This window comes from Hippoglossus hippoglossus, chromosome 17 (assembly GCF_009819705.1).
Source record: "Hippoglossus hippoglossus isolate fHipHip1 chromosome 17, fHipHip1.pri, whole genome shotgun sequence".
NCBI classification, from domain to species: Eukaryota; Metazoa; Chordata; class Actinopteri; order Pleuronectiformes; family Pleuronectidae; genus Hippoglossus; species Hippoglossus hippoglossus.
In genome coordinates, this window is record NC_047167.1 from 18,347,046 (window position 1) to 18,365,578 (window position 18,533).

An 18,533-nucleotide genomic window follows, 5' to 3' on the forward strand; every position below is an offset into this window, starting at 1 on the left:
GAAACAGGCAGCCGTGATAAAGCAGCAGACTGAAGGCGTTGCGGTGTGACAAGCTGAAAGGCGCTTATCTTAATATCATAATGTTTAAAATACACAGCAATTATTCTGCAGAGAGGCGTGAAATTGATTGCAAACAGTTTCTTCTTCTCCTCCTCACACTGTTTGATCTCTGCTCCCCGACACGACCTCTGATGAAATTCAATTTGGAGCGACGACACTTTCATACATCTCACCTGAAGATATCAAACTTTCCTCTGCGGTGATGAAGATGTTTTTTCACGTGTATCAGTGTATGATTACTTAATCAAGACAGAGAGATGTTGATTGACTGTGAAAGTTTGGTGGTTTTAAAAGCTGAAATGTTTCATCTTGACTCGACTCCTCCAGCATCTGTCCCTGACGTTTATGGAAACAGCCACGACAATCAGGCTGAGATGGAGACAGAGACTCATTGAGGCCGACACTTGTGACAGCAGGTGTGTACAGATGGCAGACCAGCGCTGACTGAACCACTGACAGCCTTGTAATTTCCCAGCACCACCTGCTGGAAGCCGCATGTCAATATGAGGCTTCACGTTCCAAAACGAAGTGGAATCAGCTCTGCAATGATTCGCTTCGTCTTATCGCCACTGCAGCTTAACTGTTTGAAGATATTTTCAAGAAATGAATTCATTGAGGTATGAGTGAAGGAAACAAAACAGTTGGACTAAAGTAGATTAAAGGACCTAAAAACAAAAGAATTACTCCACCAAGGCCCAGCAGACCACTTACATTAAAAAAAGATGCACCAAATTTCCCATCAAACCCCTTAAATATGCCTGATTTCTTTTTTCAAGACCAATGGATTACTCCCCAGGAAATCTGTGAAAATGTCTTTTAAAAATTGCTTACAAATGTGAGAAAAACTTACTGATTTGTCCTGATCCACGCAAAAATGTTAAGGGTTTTTTCTCTTCATACTGCATCCTTCCACCAGGTTTACAAATATTGGTTTATGTTTTTATATATTTACATATAAATAACTAATGACATATGCTCAATTGTAACACTGACAACTCGTTTACAAAAGAAAACACTGTTTACATTTATACTGCACAAACATCTCATCACTCAACACTGAAAATACATGAGTCTTTGACATGAAGTACAACACAACACACAACATGGGAAGAACTGCACTGAAAGTTGAGGATGAACATACTCTACTTTAATCTTAACTTAGTGCCTCAGTAAGTCAGGTAAACTTTGTAAAAAGTGGTTTTAAAAATTCAGAGTCATAAATTGAGCGACTTACACTATGAAGTGATAAAAAAACCTCCTGTGCTACATTCTTTACACTAAATTTACCGTTAAACTTACTGAAGCGCAGTTGACAATCCTGCCTGTGTGTTGCTGCAGGCAGTTTTAATTCCGGTGCTGCAGGAGAATGAAGCACAAGTCCAAACTTTACAGGACAACAGCTACAATTAGGAACATACTTCCCCCAGGTTTTTCTCGAGTGTGGGTTGTGTTCAGGAAGCCATTACTGGGCCTGACTGTGTGTTATCTGCCTTTAAAACTGTCAGTAGCAGCGGCAGCGGCTGGATTTGTCTCCTCCAGGCGACTCGTGTGTGTGCGGGGAGCTGCTGAAAAGTTGAAGTGAAAAGCAAACGGGCACTCCTTGTAGTCCACAGCTGCAGCTCATCCCTAAATTATGACTTTTCAGCTGTGGAGGAGAAAATAGCCCAGTTTGACTCAGTTACTCTGAAATAAAGGAGTCTGCAGAGTGGAAATACCTTCACTCATCACCCAAGCTGCAGCTCTTTCATTCTGAGAAAAGACTTGAATTGCATATACTTAGAGAACTGTGATGTATAAATGATAATTGTTGTGCTCATGCAGCATATCATTAGTTTCTATAGTCACTGCATTATGGAGACAAATACCAGTGCAAGCAGCACATTGTAGGGACTCAGCTCTCATCTAGAAACAACAACCTGGACAGACTTTTGGTTTTTGGGATAAGTCTTTATTTTTCAGTTATCAGTTCCTTTTAAATCTCAGAGATAAGTGATCATTTTGTAGATTTTGTTTTGGGTCGGAAGAGAATTGTTGTTTAAGTGAGTAATGATAACTCAGATTTTGTTACACAAAGTTGCAGCAAAACATCAGCAAATTAAATCAATTTGTATGTGTGGTTAGATATAAAGGAATAACCCTTAAATATATGAATATCAATCTTGATCCTATGATAAATATTCGGTAGGAAAATATTGGGGGCAACTTGTAGTCAAGTTGTTTGGTAAATACCATATCTCTCTTTTTGCGTTTACTTTTCGTATCTTAACTCTCTCCGTCTAATAAAAACCAAAATGTCAAGAAAACTATTGGATGTATCAGTTTAACCCCAAAAACTTAAATTGATGCACCTTCCAGCAGGGAGGTGATGTGTCTGTTTGTTAGTTTATTTGTCAGCAGAATTATAAAATAAACACTTAACCGATTACCACCAAACTCGCTGGAGGTATGGGGACAACATTTTGGTGTGGATTAAGGTTAAGGGGCAGATTTAGCTTCATCATTTTTTCATTTTCTTAGGAGAGTTCGGCCTTAGCAGAAGTGCAAACTCTGCACAGTCTGTATCATGAGGGTTTTTGCTATGTGGTGTGAAATCATGCAAAACGCATATTTCTGGTGATTATACGTAAATATAAAATTTGCAGATACAGCAACATATTTACATAATAGTGGAGCAAACACTGGTGCAACATGCTGCACGTTTACTGGAATAGCTGGGGATTGGTGTGCTGAAATACTGTCAGTACTTTTAGGCGGATGTGGATGAAATGATTCAATATAATATAAAATCCTTATATTTCTGAATTAGAAGGATTTTGCTGCTGTTATCACTTGGTTTTGTCTTGTTGTTGAGCAGATGTGTCTGAGGCCTCATAGTTGACATTGTGAAAGAAAACTCAAATCTTTTATTTTTTTTTTATCTTGTTTTATTTAGAACTTCATAAAAATGAAACAGATGAAGTACCGTAAGGTGAAAGAAAAACTGTGGTAAACAACATTAAATACACTCAGGATAACTCAAAGGGAAACAGAGAATGTACAACAGAGAGAAATTCTTGCCCTCAGACACATGATCAAACTACACCTACCCTATCACACTTCTATACATACGACTTTTTTCTACAAACATAAATACATGAAGTATTTAATCCACAGGTTTCACATAATGCTCTGTGAAACCTTCAGATTGTGTTGGAAAATCTGATTCACTGTGTGAAATCTGCAATATTTTCTGAGTGATTTGATAGTTTTGTAATAAGCTGATGAAGTCTAGAAGGTTTTGGTCCATGAAGTCCAGCAAACTTGGGCACGGTGGAGTTTGCACCACTTTCCATTATTATCTATCAGAAGCTGTTGATTCAGTTGTTACATCTGAGATCTACTTGTGCTGGTTCATGACGCTCGTGAGGAAGTCTTCAAAGCGTGGGACTGCAGACTGTGGGACCGGGGTCTCCTCGGCGGGCTGGTCGGCAGCGGGCTGGTCAGCAGCGGCAGGTTCGGCGTGGCGCAGGCGGCAGTTGTAGTCGACCTCGGGGTCGCAGTCGGGGTCAGGCAGGATTATGCCGTGCCCAGTGACCTTCGCTGCCGCAATGCCGGATGGTGAAGCAAATTTCCCGCAGGTGGGGTCGAATGGATGGCAGAGGGGCTTGGCTGGACCCTTGATGTCGGCCTTGGCAGAGGGGCCATACTTCAGCGGAGTGCAGTCTTTGTCGTAGTGCACATAGCAGTCATGGCCCTCCTTGGTCTTGCCACGGATGCCGAGCTTGGAGCGGACCTGGTTGATCGATCAATTGATTTGTGGTTTTTGGTTTAAAACAGATGAAAAAGTAGATCAAAGATAGGAAGTGAAAGCATTATGAAACACCAATTCTTATTTTAAAACATTATTTAATAAACCAACAGAGAAAAGGAAGAAATATTAGAACCATTCAACAAGCGAGATTACACTAGGTTAGTCAAAACATTAGAACTAATCAATCCTATTAGCAGGACTTCAAACTCAGACCTGGTGCTCGGGGACCTGTGGGGGGGGCTTGCGCAGGGCAGCGGCGGCTGCCAGTATGCAGTACGGATCGTAGCGAGGGTCGCAGGCCAGAGGAGCAGCGGGAGGTGCGTACTGAGCCTTGGGGGCGTACTCCAGGACGGGCTTGGTGAGGCCTGACAGCTTGGTGGCGGACAGGGGGTTGCAGCCACCGTCAAACAGAGGGTTGCAGTGTTGCTCTTTGGGAGCCTTCTCAGCAAGGGGAGCAGGAGCAGCGACGTTTGACACACACAGAGGGTCGACGGCCGGGTCACAGCTGGGGTAGAGCCGGTGGTAGAAGCCTGATGGGGACTTCTGGACCAGGAGGGGCATGCAGTAGGGATCCTTGGGGTCACATTTGAGTGCGGCGTAGGATGGGGCGGGGCCAGCAGCTGGGCGGTAGCCATAAGCTGCCCTCAGGTGGTACTGCAGACACTCGACATCCTCTGGGCTGCAGATCCTCAGCAGCTCAGTCTTCTGCTCTGCGCTCAGGAACGGCTCCAGGACAGGGGCGTAGTGGTAGAAGCCAGTGGAGCCCTTCATGGGCATGGGCAGCATGGGGGTGAGGATGGGAGCTGGGAAGTTAACTGGCACTGGCTCAGGCGCTGGGGCCGCAACCTGGGGGACGAGGGGGAAGAGGCAGTAGGGGTCGATGTAGGGGTTGCACATCCTGACGGCGGCAGACTTGACGGAGGAGGGCATCACTACTGAAGCCTTTGGCTTGCTGGTGGACTCTGCAATGCATTCTGGGTCATCAGAATCGGCGCAGGTCTTGTAGATTTCACTGAGGTGCTTGAGGTAGTGGTTGAAGTTGGGCCCCTCCTCTGACCTGTGTTTGTTCTGCAGGTAGGCCATGTAGAGACGGTCCAGATCCTCAACCTGAAGAGCAGGAGGGAAACGAGACAAAATTAATAAATCCTCCTAATCTCAGATGATTCAGATGCTACAAAGGCAGAGAAAAAAACAAAAATAAAACTAAAAGAATTCAAATCTCTTTCAGAGAAACCCTCTGTGGAGAAATGCATGTCGTTTTTAAGCTCGCTATCTTGTCACTCAAACCACAGAGCTCTCCCTGGCACTGAGAATACATGCTGGAACATGAGCTGCATTAAAACCCACATTAGCATTTTAAGAGGGTAACGATAATTATATAATCATGGTCTGAGCATAAAAGAATAACTGCTCTGATTTTTAAAACCTCAGCGAATACAGACGCTCTGTGTTGAAACTATTTCATCGAAGCTCCACTCACTCCCTCCTGGTTGTGGCTGTCCATGAAGTACTTGTACCATCCCCAGAAGTCTGGCACGCGTTTGAACTGGGGCACAGCCATCACAGGGACGTTCCTTCTGTTCCGGACGAGTTTCTTCAGGGTGTCCATGGCCTCGGCTTTCACATCAACAGACACTGCAGTCACTGACGGGGAGAGAACGAAGAGATTAAGTGGGATAGTTAGGAAGTCATGTGGGCTAGAGTTACAACCTCAGTGATCTTAGTTCACTACTCATTTGATGCATTCAAGAGAGTTATGAATAAGTTGAAAATTGAATTAAACGTAAATCAAATATTGTTTGGACCTCGTGTCTTTATCTGATCAAGTTATTTTTAAAGTTTGTCACAGTACACTAACCGTGAAAATCAGCTACATTTCAATATGTTGCCACATTCAGCAATAAGTGAAAGTTTAAAAGTTTAATATTTCAGTGAGACAGACTTATTGATTTTCTAGCTGACCTGGCTCTGTCCACAGCCCATGAATTAACATGGTATATGTTTTTTTTTTGCCTGGACCAAAAACAAGGTCAACAGAGTCATTTTATGGGAGGTTATAATACTTCTTTGAGTATTGCACAGACAACCAGCTGCAGGCTACAGCTTCATGTTTATGCAGCCACAAAAAAGCAAACAGTGTGTTAATAAAGGATTTCTGACCGTTTTTATTCCGGTCTCTTTTATCATTTTAGTATTTTTGGATGACATGAATAAGACGTTCTTTGGTATTTAATTTAAAACGATGGACTACATCATGTTGTTTCATGCTCCTGTTAGTTTATCTCCCCAGATCAACATGTAAATTCATAAAACTCAGATCAATACAACAACATCAGAAGACTATGGCCTCAGGAATCTCAATAGAGCTGAACCGACTCTTCTCTGAGACTCTGCCAACAAACCATGAAAGTTCTCAAAATATGCACGAATGTATTTCTGGATCGGTTTTAGATGAGATTATTGACTGGAAAACAATTTTGCATCCTGAACAACTACAGCTACAACCCTCCAATAACTGTACTTCCATTATAACTTAATATGTTGAATACTTTTCCATTTCATTAAACTGTTATTGTTTGATCGCTGATTAAATATCAGTATAAAGTAAATAGTAATATTGTCCATCGTGAGTTGCCAAAGACGACTTTTTAACATTTAAAAATCAATTTTTTTAATTTAATTTCATGTAAATTAAGTTCAAGTACAGGATCTTTACATTTGAGAGACTGGAATTAAGTTTTTTATTTGATGAGATTAAACAGAAAAATTGTTGTCAGTTCATTTTCTGTCAACAAATTGTTTTAGCTCCATATTGGGTTTGACCAGATTGTCAGGGTGTGTTATTGTGATCACCACCTTTAAAACTTAAATCAATGTTGTGCGTATTTACTGCATATTTACAGTAGATACTCTCTCTCCTTTTCAAGGTCCATGATTTAAAATGTCCTAAATGCCACATCACTGGTCCTCACCTTCCTCCTCCCTGTGCTGCTCCACTGGTACCGCCCCCAGGAACTCTGTAAAACACAGGCAGCAGCCACATTAGCAGCAGCAGGGAAATTATTAGACTGGGTCCAGATGTTGAGCTTTCCATAACATCAGGGGAAAATGCTGAGCTGCTAATAAGCCCCTGGGTGAGACACGGCAGGTGCTGGGGCTCTGGCGCCCGGGTTCAGTTTGCACCCTGCAGATTAAAGACCCCCAACCCACAAACCCTCCACCCCCCTGCAACCTCATACACTTTCAGTTAGGCTTTGAAAACCAGAGCAGTGGAGTTTATGCAACTAATGGGGGCCTCCTTAAAGTAAACCTGTAAAAGTACAAAGAGTGGACCCCCACATAAACCAATTACCTATACACTGTAAACATAGAAGATGGGAAGGGGGGGGACATGTCTGTGTACATCCCTGTTTGCACATGTGGGATATATAGCTCCACAGGGGGGGGGGGGGGGGGGGGGCTTTAGTTTATGGACAACTGTAAGGATTTTAGAAATGTGTAGGTCATTAAGCCGATTTCCTCTTATATATATATATAAATAAACATCCCCATCCTTCATTAAGAGATTTAAGTAAGAGTAGTACTACAATGATGTAAAATTAAAAGTAAGGCCTGTAGTTAAAATCCTACTTAAATAAAAGTATAGAAGTATGAAAATGTACTTCAAGTATCAAAACTAAAAGTAAGTAATGCTGACAAACAGCCCATGTGACTGTGATATATATTTAATCATTATGATGCTTCTGATTCCTTAATGTTAATGGTGCATTTTGCAGTTGTACTTGGTGGAGTGGAGTTAACGTAGCTACATTATCTGTGAATGTGTCATGTTTCACAAACTGATCATGAGCCTTATGAATAAACTCCCAGAGTAACTTCTGTCGAAATCTGTCAGATAAGAGTAAAATGTACATTTTAATGGAGAAGGAGAAAGTTACATAGTTTGGAACTATTCATGTAAACTACAAGTAACTTAGATTTGCTTCCATTTCATTGTCGTCCAACTATATTTAGTTCAATTCAATTTTATTTGTAGAGCACCAAAAGACAACATTTGCTGAAGGCACATTACTTAGTAAGATCGAGACCTTACAGTATTACAGAGAAACCCGATAGTTCCCACATCCAGCAAACAGAGAGGATTTACTGTTGTGGCAAAGATCAGATAAAGTCCCAGATACGTTTTGAGTCTCACCTGGTAGTAGAACGATCGCTAACAGCAATCCTGTGTGGATCAGGGAAAACGATGGTCGTCCAACACGAGCCATTTTCTGTTCTATGTTCTTCCTGGGGGAAAGAAATACAGACATATATAATATTCAGTGATGTAACTGAACTGTATTTTCTGTACGAACTTCTGACAAAAAGACTGTAATATCGTAATGCACTTGACTTGAATTCATTGGTTTTTGTTTGAGTTTTGCAGAAGGATTTAGAAATCCATGAGAAGACCATTCACATGGACTGAAAAGACAGCTTTTATTTTATTTAACTGGCTGCTGCCAAGACAATGAAGAGGATTGGGGACATGCTGTAATGGAGCTTTTCAGAGATTAGAGACACTTCAGTTCTGTATATCAGAATATCAAACAGAGAGCAAATGGACTGAACAATCAAACAGGCAAAAGATTGAACTGTACGTCTCCATGTATGGAAGGATACGGAATTACAGAGATTATCTTCTATAGTTTCACTCAGGCTTATAAATCTGAGCACTTTCCCACTTTTCATCTAAAAAAAGTTGCAGAAAGTTGCCATGGCTTTAAAAAAAACACACACATTTGTCCTTACCTGCAAAGGTGCTGAAGATGTGGCCTCCTGAGATCAGCCCTGGATCAAGCCTCTTGAGGGGGGGGTCTTCCTGCACTGAGCTCTCAGCTGTCTAAACCGTCTACCTCTCTGCTCCCCTGTACAGGACACACGGGCAGGGAAACATTTTTAAGGAGCCCCCTTGATCATTAAAAACAAAAAGGCATGTCATACGGCTCCGGCGTGCTGTTAGGCGCTCAGGGATTGGCTCCTGAGCTGCCATACGTTCAACCAATAGGGGTCCTGTAATTAGGAGAGGTGAGCAGCACGACAGCTCTCAGCAGAGGGACATTAACAAGGTACCATTTAGCGCCGGGTTTCTTTCCTCACAGGTTTGGAATTCGGGGTCATCGTGCGAGGTGACACTTTGTCTAAGCCTCTAGTTGATTTTCAGATTTGAAAATTAACATAAATTGCTCAGTGGGTGTGAACTTAAAAAACTCAGAGCTTTTTAAATCCACTCAACAGGAGGCCTCCGTTTGATGGGCACAGATTTATGAAGAAGTGCCTGCGGCTGTGGCCGAGGTGGCTCTGATAAAACAGGAGAGCAAGAGGTACTCGTGATATTCATGGTACTTTCCTGATGATGCACCAGGAAAGAAAAAAACATGCATAAACACAAAGTAGATAACAACAACTTCCTGAACTGGAAAGAAATTAAACGATTTTTTCTTTTAGTGCATTATCTCTATAAAAAGTCTGCATGGAAACAGACTGCATGAATAAAACATACCTCTGAACCATCAGCTGTGTTGCATCACTTTATTGACACGCGTGTGAGTGATATTGTCCAGGATTACAGGAGCGCGAGTCCCTTCATTGATGCAGTGATGCAGCAGTGGTTGCACCAGCCTTGATAACGTTCACCAACATGTTGTCAGCTGTAATGTCTAGTGACTGATACTCAGCTCAAATCTCTATCAGAATGATAAGTGTATTTAAACCATCTCTCATTTCTTAAAAAAAAACAAAAAGCCCCTTTCTTGCACGTGCATGTTTTTTTTTTATTGGACAACATGGAAGCTGGAGTCGTTAGAGGCACAAGGCCACATCCAGCGGGACACTAATGAAGCAAACTGCTGGAGAAGCCATGAGGAGCAGCATGCCAACACCGCTGTTTGTATGTTGCAGGCGGATTGTGCCACGTAGCCTGTAGAGCCCGCAGCCTGCGTCAGAACAACACACACACACACACACACACACACACACACACACACACACACACACACTTATATAGGTGCAGAGCAGCATATACAGCCCTGTCAGACGAACCCTATTATCCCCAAACCCCAATGTTCCAGATGTTTTCTTTTCCAGTCATTTTGAACTGGAGATTATCTACAACATTTTATTGTATTAAAGTAAATATTACTTCAACAAATCGTATAGGATTGAGTCAGTTCAGCAATTTTCAGGTTTGTTTGGGGATGTTTGCTTTTGTGCCGCTATAGTGGCCAGAGGTTCACTAGATGTTTCATCCATTTACCCATAACTTCTAGGTAAATATTACAATTCTTGAATTATTTTAGATTTTATTATCTAGTTTCAAGTCATAGTTTTTTAATGAGTTGACCTCCATCACAATATTTCCACACTTCCTCGTAACTGTAGAAGTACCTTGGCTGTGAATCACTTAAAGCAACAAAATGCTACTTTTTCTGAATAGCAGCTTTAATATTAGTTTGATGGTTCACTGAGTTGGAATAGAGATAATATTTCTTTTTTCATTCTCCCTCCTCAGCCTGAGAGTCTGTTCTTGTAACTTTAGTGAGTGGGTACGATCTCCTGTGAGAAGTGTGGAACTGACTTACAGTCGCAGATTAAATTGTAAGAATCAGGCACAGAACGTTCAGGAGTAATGTTGAACCGTGGATCAGTTCATTAAAAAACAGCGTTTGTCTCCAATATTCATCCAGGTTACTTTTACAATATGAAGACTTCTGAACAGAGTTTGTTGGATTTGATACAGAAGCAGTTCTTCTGGCTCAGAAAGCCGAGGATCGTGAGGAACATCCACCATTTGATAGGCTTTGATTCTTTTCATCTACAAACAACTTAATCGCTTGAACACAAAGCCAAATCAATCCCCATGTGTTGCTTAGGAGGGCGCTGTTGCTTTACAGCTTGAGCTATACATATTAACAAATTTTCATTCCTATATTGTCTCTATTAAGCTAAAAAACTCAAATATATCCAGCTATTATGGTTATTATGCATTAAGCATCATCTGCTCCTCGGTTCCTTAATGCTACGTTTGGTCAAATTAATACTCATATCATATATCATATTTGTGCCCTAGGTCTTTGTCCCCATTGCATGACAGAGGATGACTCAGCCTCGGCTGTGATCCCTGCAGTTCAGTTGTTTAAGAATAAGTGGGACAGTCACACAAGGAGACAAAAGGACAGAGCAGCCAGCAGGAGATATTTCTGTCTTTTTCACTACACGGGACAATTCACAAGAACTTAACAGACTTGGGTGAAAAGAAACAGATCAAGTGTTGACAATCCCCTTTGAAAGTGTTTATGTAAACACTGTAGACTTACAGCTGGGACTGACTCACAATGGTTCAAGCTATGTATCAGCAGGACCTTGCTGCTGCTGCCCCATCACTTCTTCACGTAACTTGGTTATTTTGGCTTCATCTCTGGATAGTGGGAGGAAGTGGAGACACGTCGTATAAGAAACATTTAAATTTCGCATTATAATAACAATAATAATATAACTAAATATATACATATATTGTTTTTTAGGGATTTCACTCTGCATTAAGAATGACTTCTGATCCTTTACAGATGAAATCTTCTCTGGAGAGTCTGAATCATGAGTTTCTCAAACCTTTTTAATAAAGTTGATTATCCCCCAACACCTCTGTTAACGGGCCCTGATCCCTGACCCTGTTCTTCATGTTGCAAACCCCGGTCAGACGTCAGTGTGTGTGAACTGCTGGTTAAAGCCCAGTCAAGACTCTGTAGTGTACTTAATACCATTGTCTTGTACACGACTGTTGAACATGTGCCGACTGCGCAGTTCTCTGTTTTGCTGAATCTGTGGAAGCTGGTAAAAACCTACACTTTGCATTTTGTGCTCTTCAAAGCCTCTTATCAGTCTCCTCTGGTGCTGAACAGTAATAAAGGCTCAATATGTTCTGACCTTCACATTGACCTCCGATTGGGGCTGATGTTGAGGGAGTGTCTCAATATACAGTAAATACTCTGATCAAATCTGCCTGAGTGATGAACTGAGAAGGAAAAATACCATATGCTGCAAAGTAAAAGCTTTTTGAAGCCGTCTTTTCAGACAGTGTAATCTCCTGTTTACCTATAGACTGACAGCTGCAGACCACATTTTATTGCTTCTCAAATAGGCAGCAAGGTATTAGTTTCTGTTTGAAACAGCCTTTTATATATTGGTTGCAAGATGCTTTATGTTCTTCAAACTTCGCTTCATATTCCTGGAAGCAACTATAAGACATTATAAGTTAGATTTGTCTAATTGAACATTTCAATACTTTTATAGATAAACTCATGATCAGCTCAGTGAGCGGCTGCACATGGATTACATCAATAATACAGTATAAATGTTTTCTGCTATGATGAAATGGCAAGTGCAAAACAAAATACATAGAAAATCTGAAGTAAACATTTTTTTTCATTAAGACCACAACAAACTATTCTTAAATTGTCGATTAAACTGCTGATTGTATTCTAAGTACATTCTTTGTGTATATCATGTAAACAAATAGTGATAAGACCATTTCTATTTCATAAACTCAGACACAATGTTTTCAAATGTATTTTTACTTTTCCCCCAAGTGAAAATCCCAACAGGCAAAACAACTCAAAACAGTTGCACATTGCAGCTTTCCTCATGATCTGCCCAATTAGAGCAACGGTCAAATTTCCATTTTTTCCTCCCGAGCACTTGAAGAACTTCGAAAGAAACTTGATTTCATAGCCCAACCAAAAAGTGCTTTCACAATAATGATGAAGATCATGTGATATGACAAACAGCTCCAGAACTGGGACCCATTTAATGATCCCAGTGGTATTCAATAAATTAATTACATCAGAAAACATTTTAATCATGAGCTTTGAATAAATACTTGAGTTAGTAGATTGTATCATCTTCTCTTTTACCCCGACTTAAGTTTGTACATTTTTATTTCAAAGAATTGAATATAAAATAAAAACACAAATATATATTCAATGCACACAAAACCATCTTTGAGAATACAGACTACATAAATATAATTCACTTAAGTGTACAGAAAGAAACCACACATTCACTGCTTCATTAATCCAAAGTTCTGTTTATTGAGTTTCAACCAGAGTCACTTCAATCACAAACAGAAGTGTGGTTGCGTAACGACTGTACACATATGTACAAATGGATCATGCAACAGAAGACACTGTTCTAAAAACCAAATGCACAGAATGTATGTGACTATCACACACGGTCACGCAAATAATTTAAACAATTTTACCAGACCCTCACTTATCATATACCATCTGCAGCCTGTTTAAGGGCGACAGTATACGGAGCCTCTGCCCATCACATGTATAATTATGTTCCTAACAGGTGTTCTCCAGCACACAGAAACCTGCAATCCAGTTTAGAAGGAGCCGAAGACACGAGCACGATACAAGCTCATAATTTGAACATGCCATATATGAAGGAATCCTTGGGATCTTAAGAATTTCACAACATCTGGAGATGGTGACGACTCTTTAAGGATGTTTTAAAAAAGCCTGAAACTAGGACAGCTATGAAGGGAAATTGTATGTCATTAGACAGTAAATAGCCGGTTTGCTTTCCACAAAAAAAAATGTGGTGTGGAGCTGGAGTGTGAATATCATCCATCACTGCTCTGAGGACCTGTGTTTAATCTTTCACTGGATGTCATCGTCGTCAAACAGATCTTCAAAATCTGTGGGAGAAAAAATAACAGAACACAATTATTCCACTAAAGTGACATAACAGCTGGACAACAAAACTATGGCTGCGTTTCAAAAGTTTCTGCAAGCCAGGCATTTTCTCATAAAGTGGTCGTTTGGGTCGCTGGGTCGAAGGGGTGCAGGGTGATAAAAGTAAAAGGATCTGGGAATGTACTTGGTGAGGAGTGGCCTTCCTGTGGGTCTGACAGTTTGTGAGGTCAGGGGTCAGCAGGAGAACTGCATGAACACGCTGGATAATATGTGCCACATCCTCTGCTGCAGGTAAGCTGCATTTAACACTCTACAAATCCAGATAAAAGGGAAATACACTTTCATTTTTGCAGACATGAGTTATAGGAGTTTGTCTGACCTGCTGTGCTGTACTGGTTGTTTACTGCAACTTCACATTGATATTAACTTTTTGCATTCTGTGTTTTCAAGGGCTGTCACAGTTAGTTATCTTTGAGTTTTTGGACTAAAATAAACAATACGTCACTTTGGGCTGTGGAAAATGATTACTGTCAATTTCAATACTATTGGACACATCAGTGATTACTTAACAGTTGATGAAAATAATCAGCAGATTGTATCCCCAGCGTTTTCCTGGTAAAATAAAAACTAAGGTTATAAACAAATTATTTTCATATTTTATCTAATTAACCCGTAAAGTGTCGAAAACAGCATCATAAGTCCCAAATACGCTGATTAATTGTCTTTCAATCAACTAACTGATTACTTGTGCATGTGTGCACATCTCAAACACACAGGGGCGATTAGGAGTGCAAAGCCCATGATGTACACGTATGTAAGTGAACTGCTGCGATAGAAATTCATAACTCACATGTAAACTTTGATCAGCGTTTATATTGAATGGTCTGTAGTCAGTCTACATGCAGTGTGTGCCGCCTGCACACAGGAATTTGCTCTGAATACGTGTTGTCTGTATTGTGCACAAAGTGGTGTTTTCAAACATGTCATCAAACATACAAAACACAGACGAGACAAACAGCACATGATGGAAAACAATATTTGAAGACTAATTAAAAGGCACAAACACATGAACTAGAATGAAAGACAGGTAACATCACTCCTGACCACATGTTGTAAATGCTGAGAAAATGTTTTAGCTGTGTGGCAGTTTCTCAATAGATTTTGATAGATACAGATATGTCTACATAACAATATAAAACTAGAACTACCGGCCTGTGGTTGTGTGCCTCAGCCAATCAGTACAGTTTCAGACTCATATGAAGTCAACATTTGAATTTGTGGCAGATTTTAAAGGATTCCCCGAGATGTTACTGAGATATCGTGTTCGCAAGGGGTAACAAATGTGTTTTGTGAGGTCACAGCGGCCTTGACCTTTGACCACCAAACTGTAAACAGGTCACCCTTGTGTCCAAGTGAACATTTAAAATTTGAAGAAATTACCTTATGGAGTTCTTGAGATAATTTGTTCACAAGATTCGGACGGAAAAACAATCCGGAAAGAATAATGCCTCCAGCAACTGGCTGTCACCAGCACTGAGGCAGAATGAGATGTGAGAGAGGATCTTATTTCTATCACCCACTCCTACAATAAACCATGGATACAATGACTGAATACGAGCCTGAACTACTGCATTGTGAAAATGATTCCAACAACCTGATGCTACATTTCCAAAAGACTAAGTTTATGTTTAACATATTAAACCATCTTTTTTACACTGCAGCTTCAAATCAGTCTCAGGTAAAAACATTTAGGACTACACCTAAACAGACCTAAACACAATAAAGTACTTTTCCCACAGAAATCCCGTAGCCTGGATATTTCACAGCAATGTGGAACAACACAGCTTAACAGAAACTGTCACAGCACTTGTTCTTCTGTGACTGAAAGAATTAAGCGAGTTAGACAGCGATTGTTTTAATGAATGAACGTTTAAAATCCTTTTACGAATGTAGGCCGTGGGGATTGGGAGCTGTGTTCAACGAGCCTAGGGCCAGTTAAGTGGCACACATCTCAATCAGAGGGGGAATAAAGGCTGCTCCCCTAAACGAGCCTCATACAAAGCACATCCACCGAGTTCCCGCTGAGAAGTCTGCGTGGAATCTGTGTTGCATATGGCAAGAGGTTGTGGCTGTTTGATGTAGCAGCGCCTCGGGACAGAGATCACACTCCATTATAAAATGCAGTTTGTAAAAGGGGGGGGGGGCTTCAAGGAATGTTTTGGGGCCAGTAAAGAAGCTTCCTGCTGTGGAACCAGCTACTGACGCCCTAGGGGTGAAAAAAACAAAACATCATGTGCTAAAAGATTCAATCTGCAGTGACTGACGATTTCCTATTCGACGATGACAGACTCCTCAGCTCACTTTAAATGACAGAGCCGGCAAAAATAACTTGCATTGACATTTGTATTTGAAGAATGCTTTAAGCGGATCGTTGCAGCTCAGGGGGGACGTATTATAAACTTAACATTTAAATACATTTTAAAAAATGAATAAAAAGTAAATAATGAAGTCTGTGACAGAGCTTCTGTTTGTTGATTCTGAATCTGTGAGAATCTGTGCTGCTGCCAACATCTCTGGGAATAGAAAACTAACTAACTGGCATCTGTGGTTTTTAAACACACAGGTTTGGTTGCGGAAAAGAAAACACGTCTATATCTCACACACGCTTCTTTCTGCATCAGTGTAAACCTACTCAAATGAAAGTTGAGACCTAGCACTTGAAATATGACAAATATTATTCTTTATTTCAGACTGAAGTCACTAGAGCCCAGAACAGAAAATGTGTAACTGCACCAACTTCCAGTCATGCTCTGCATGTGGGTTTGTGTATTTCTCTCGTGCCAAATCACAGACCTACTTCAAAACATCTGCTTGCTGAAAGAAATCCTCAAAGACAAAACTCGAGCCAGTTGTAAAGTACAGTGGGCTTAAAAAAAAAAAAACGACATACAGTAGGAAAACATGACAAAGCTGCTGTAACCAAAAGATGGTTGAGAATATAAAGGTGAAACCAGTGACCTCATTGGGGCAATAAATATCCTTTTAAAAGGCATCTCGATCTTTTCAAAATCAGTAATCAATAACAGTCAATATAAGCTTTGTTTAGAGAAACTATCCTTTTCTTATTTAATTATCTGTTGTCATTCAACTACATTTATGTATCAACAATCATATAATCTCTCTAATACAGTGAATACATGGAGAATGTGAATTGTGAGCCTTAGTTTCAGACAATACTGAACATTGAGCGAACTCAACATTTCAATGCAGGGTTCAGACCCCAGAGTTTGAGGGTAAAGCACGACATGTAGTGAAGAATGCACATGAATCTTTACCGTTGAAGAAGTCTGCGTGAACTGCCTTTTCGCTGGCAGCCAGGTCCATGAGCAGTCCTGTGCTTCCCCCAGCCTGTCGGACAACAAACATGCAGCTCAGAGGCACAGATTTCACACCAGGAAGTCAGAGACAAGCGGAGCAAACCATCACACGCAGCTCGTCTGAGACATCCAGTGTCCAGAGAGCAGGGTCGGAGAAACACACGTTTTACATAGTCTGCGTTTTCAACCTTTTGTTGGATAATAAAAATACAATGTTGATGTAAGCAGCACATTTGTGATCACTTGTGTTTCAGTAGTCGGGTGAATTTTTTTCATAGAGGACATTTAAAAACGCCCAGAGTTAACTCAAGTGTCGTACAAGAATTAAACAAAATTAAATGAAATAGAAATAACTTCAGTCAGACACAAGGTGGCGATCGAGAAGGTTTGGCATCGCTTTTTGGAAGAAGTGATGTTGTCCATCTTTATATGACGTCTATGATACCAACGATCACCATGTGAACCGTGTCACAAAGCTAAACTGGTCTCAAACTGGTTTCATGAACATTGAGTCCAATGTGAATCCAACAAACCACATCAATGAAGAGGAAGACCATGGGACTGGCAGCATCAGTGTGCAGAAAACAAACGTGATGAAGAGTTTCCAATGGGCTGTGTTTAGCATTAGCATGGAGTTCATGTTAAAGTGCCACTGTGAGGAAATACACATGAACGTTAGCATGAGTTAAATCTTTAGCACTTCTAGCTAAGTTAGTGACCGATAATAAATAAAAACATTAACCTGTAAAGACAATAACAGAGGCCACGAGAGAAGCTAGCTCCAGCTAATCAGTTCATTTGTATGTGATGCTCGCTGCTATTTGGAATTAGCATGTAAGCTAACAAACCTCGTCCAGGTCCACGTAGGGTCCAGCGCCTTCGGGGAACATCTCATCCACGGCTGGTTTCATGGCGGTGGAGTTGGACTGGTCCTTCAGAGGCATAGATGAACGATGTCTGTAACATTAATGAGTTTCTGTCAAGAGTTTCACACGCTGCTCTAGGCTAGAGGAGATACACAGCCGGTGTGCTGGGAAGAAAGGTCCGGAGGGAAAGTCACGTCGCGAGACAAAGGTTCCGCTGCTCTTATGATGAGAGTGTGGCTTCATTCATCATTTCACTGACTTTGTATACCAGATATAGATAGATAGATAGATAGATAGATAGATAGATAGATAGATAGATAGATAGATAGATAGATAGATAGATTTTATTTTATTTTGATCCTATGTTGTATTTTTTGTGAAGTACTTTTAAACAGTGATGAGTACTATACCAATAAATGTATTGTTATAAAGTTGTATCTACATTTCTGACAATAATGGAGAAAATAATCTGCTGATTATTCAGTCATACCTGGGATACACACATACACATAAAAGATTTTGTATATTCCTGTATTATTAGTATAGAAAATGTAGAATTCCACAATCGAATTGTAACTCCAGTAAAAAGTACCATGAGACTCACCCTAAAAAAACTCTTAATGCTCAACTTGGCAGAAGTCTTGATTAATTATCAATTCAAAACTATATTTACCATCAATATTTTGGTATTTGACTTGAACAG

The 18,533-nt window shown here is 40.5% G+C and overlaps 2 protein-coding genes across 2 annotated transcripts; both read right to left on the reverse strand.

Moving 5' to 3' along the window:
- Positions 1-3,310: 3,310 nt before the first annotated feature.
- and2 (actinodin2) lies at positions 3,311-8,748 on the reverse strand. Its single transcript, XM_034614519.1, has 6 exons — positions 8,642-8,748; positions 8,046-8,137; positions 6,823-6,867; positions 5,331-5,494; positions 4,064-4,957; positions 3,311-3,832 (listed from the first exon to the last, which is right to left on the reverse strand). Exons 2-6 carry the CDS (start codon positions 8,116-8,118, stop codon positions 3,437-3,439), a joined length of 1,572 nt encoding a protein of 523 aa, XP_034470410.1. The 5' UTR covers positions 8,119-8,137; positions 8,642-8,748; the 3' UTR covers positions 3,311-3,436.
- Positions 8,749-12,951: 4,203 nt separating this feature from the next.
- Positions 12,952-18,017, reverse strand: LOC117778358 (COP9 signalosome complex subunit 9). Its single transcript, XM_034613865.1, has 3 exons — positions 17,813-18,017; positions 16,923-16,995; positions 12,952-13,589 (listed from the first exon to the last, which is right to left on the reverse strand). The coding sequence occupies exons 1-3, from the start codon at positions 17,906-17,908 to the stop codon at positions 13,552-13,554; spliced, it is 207 nt and encodes a 68-aa protein (XP_034469756.1). The 5' UTR covers positions 17,909-18,017; the 3' UTR covers positions 12,952-13,551.
- Between the last annotated feature and the right edge of the window lie 516 nt (positions 18,018-18,533).

Excerpts from the sequence above, each read along its gene's own strand:
- and2 (XM_034614519.1), bottom strand. The coding sequence starts at position 8,118 with ATGGCTCGTGTTGGACGACCATCGTTTTCCCTGATCCACACAGGATTG. Across the intron at positions 5,495-6,822 it reads GCAGCACAGGGAGGAGGAAG|TGACTGCAGTGTCTGTTGAT; the intron begins GTGAGGACCAGT and ends TCTCCCCGTCAG. Across the intron at positions 3,833-4,063 it reads CACAGGTCCCCGAGCACCAG|GTCCGCTCCAAGCTCGGCAT; the intron begins GTCTGAGTTTGA and ends TCGATCAACCAG.
- LOC117778358 (XM_034613865.1), bottom strand. The coding sequence starts at position 17,908 with ATGCCTCTGAAGGACCAGTCCAACTCCACCGCCATGAAACCAGCCGTG. Across the intron at positions 16,996-17,812 it reads CCTACGTGGACCTGGACGAG|GCTGGGGGAAGCACAGGACT; the intron begins GTTTGTTAGCTT and ends GTTGTCCGACAG. Across the intron at positions 13,590-16,922 it reads TCACGCAGACTTCTTCAACG|ATTTTGAAGATCTGTTTGAC; the intron begins GTAAAGATTCAT and ends TTTCTCCCACAG.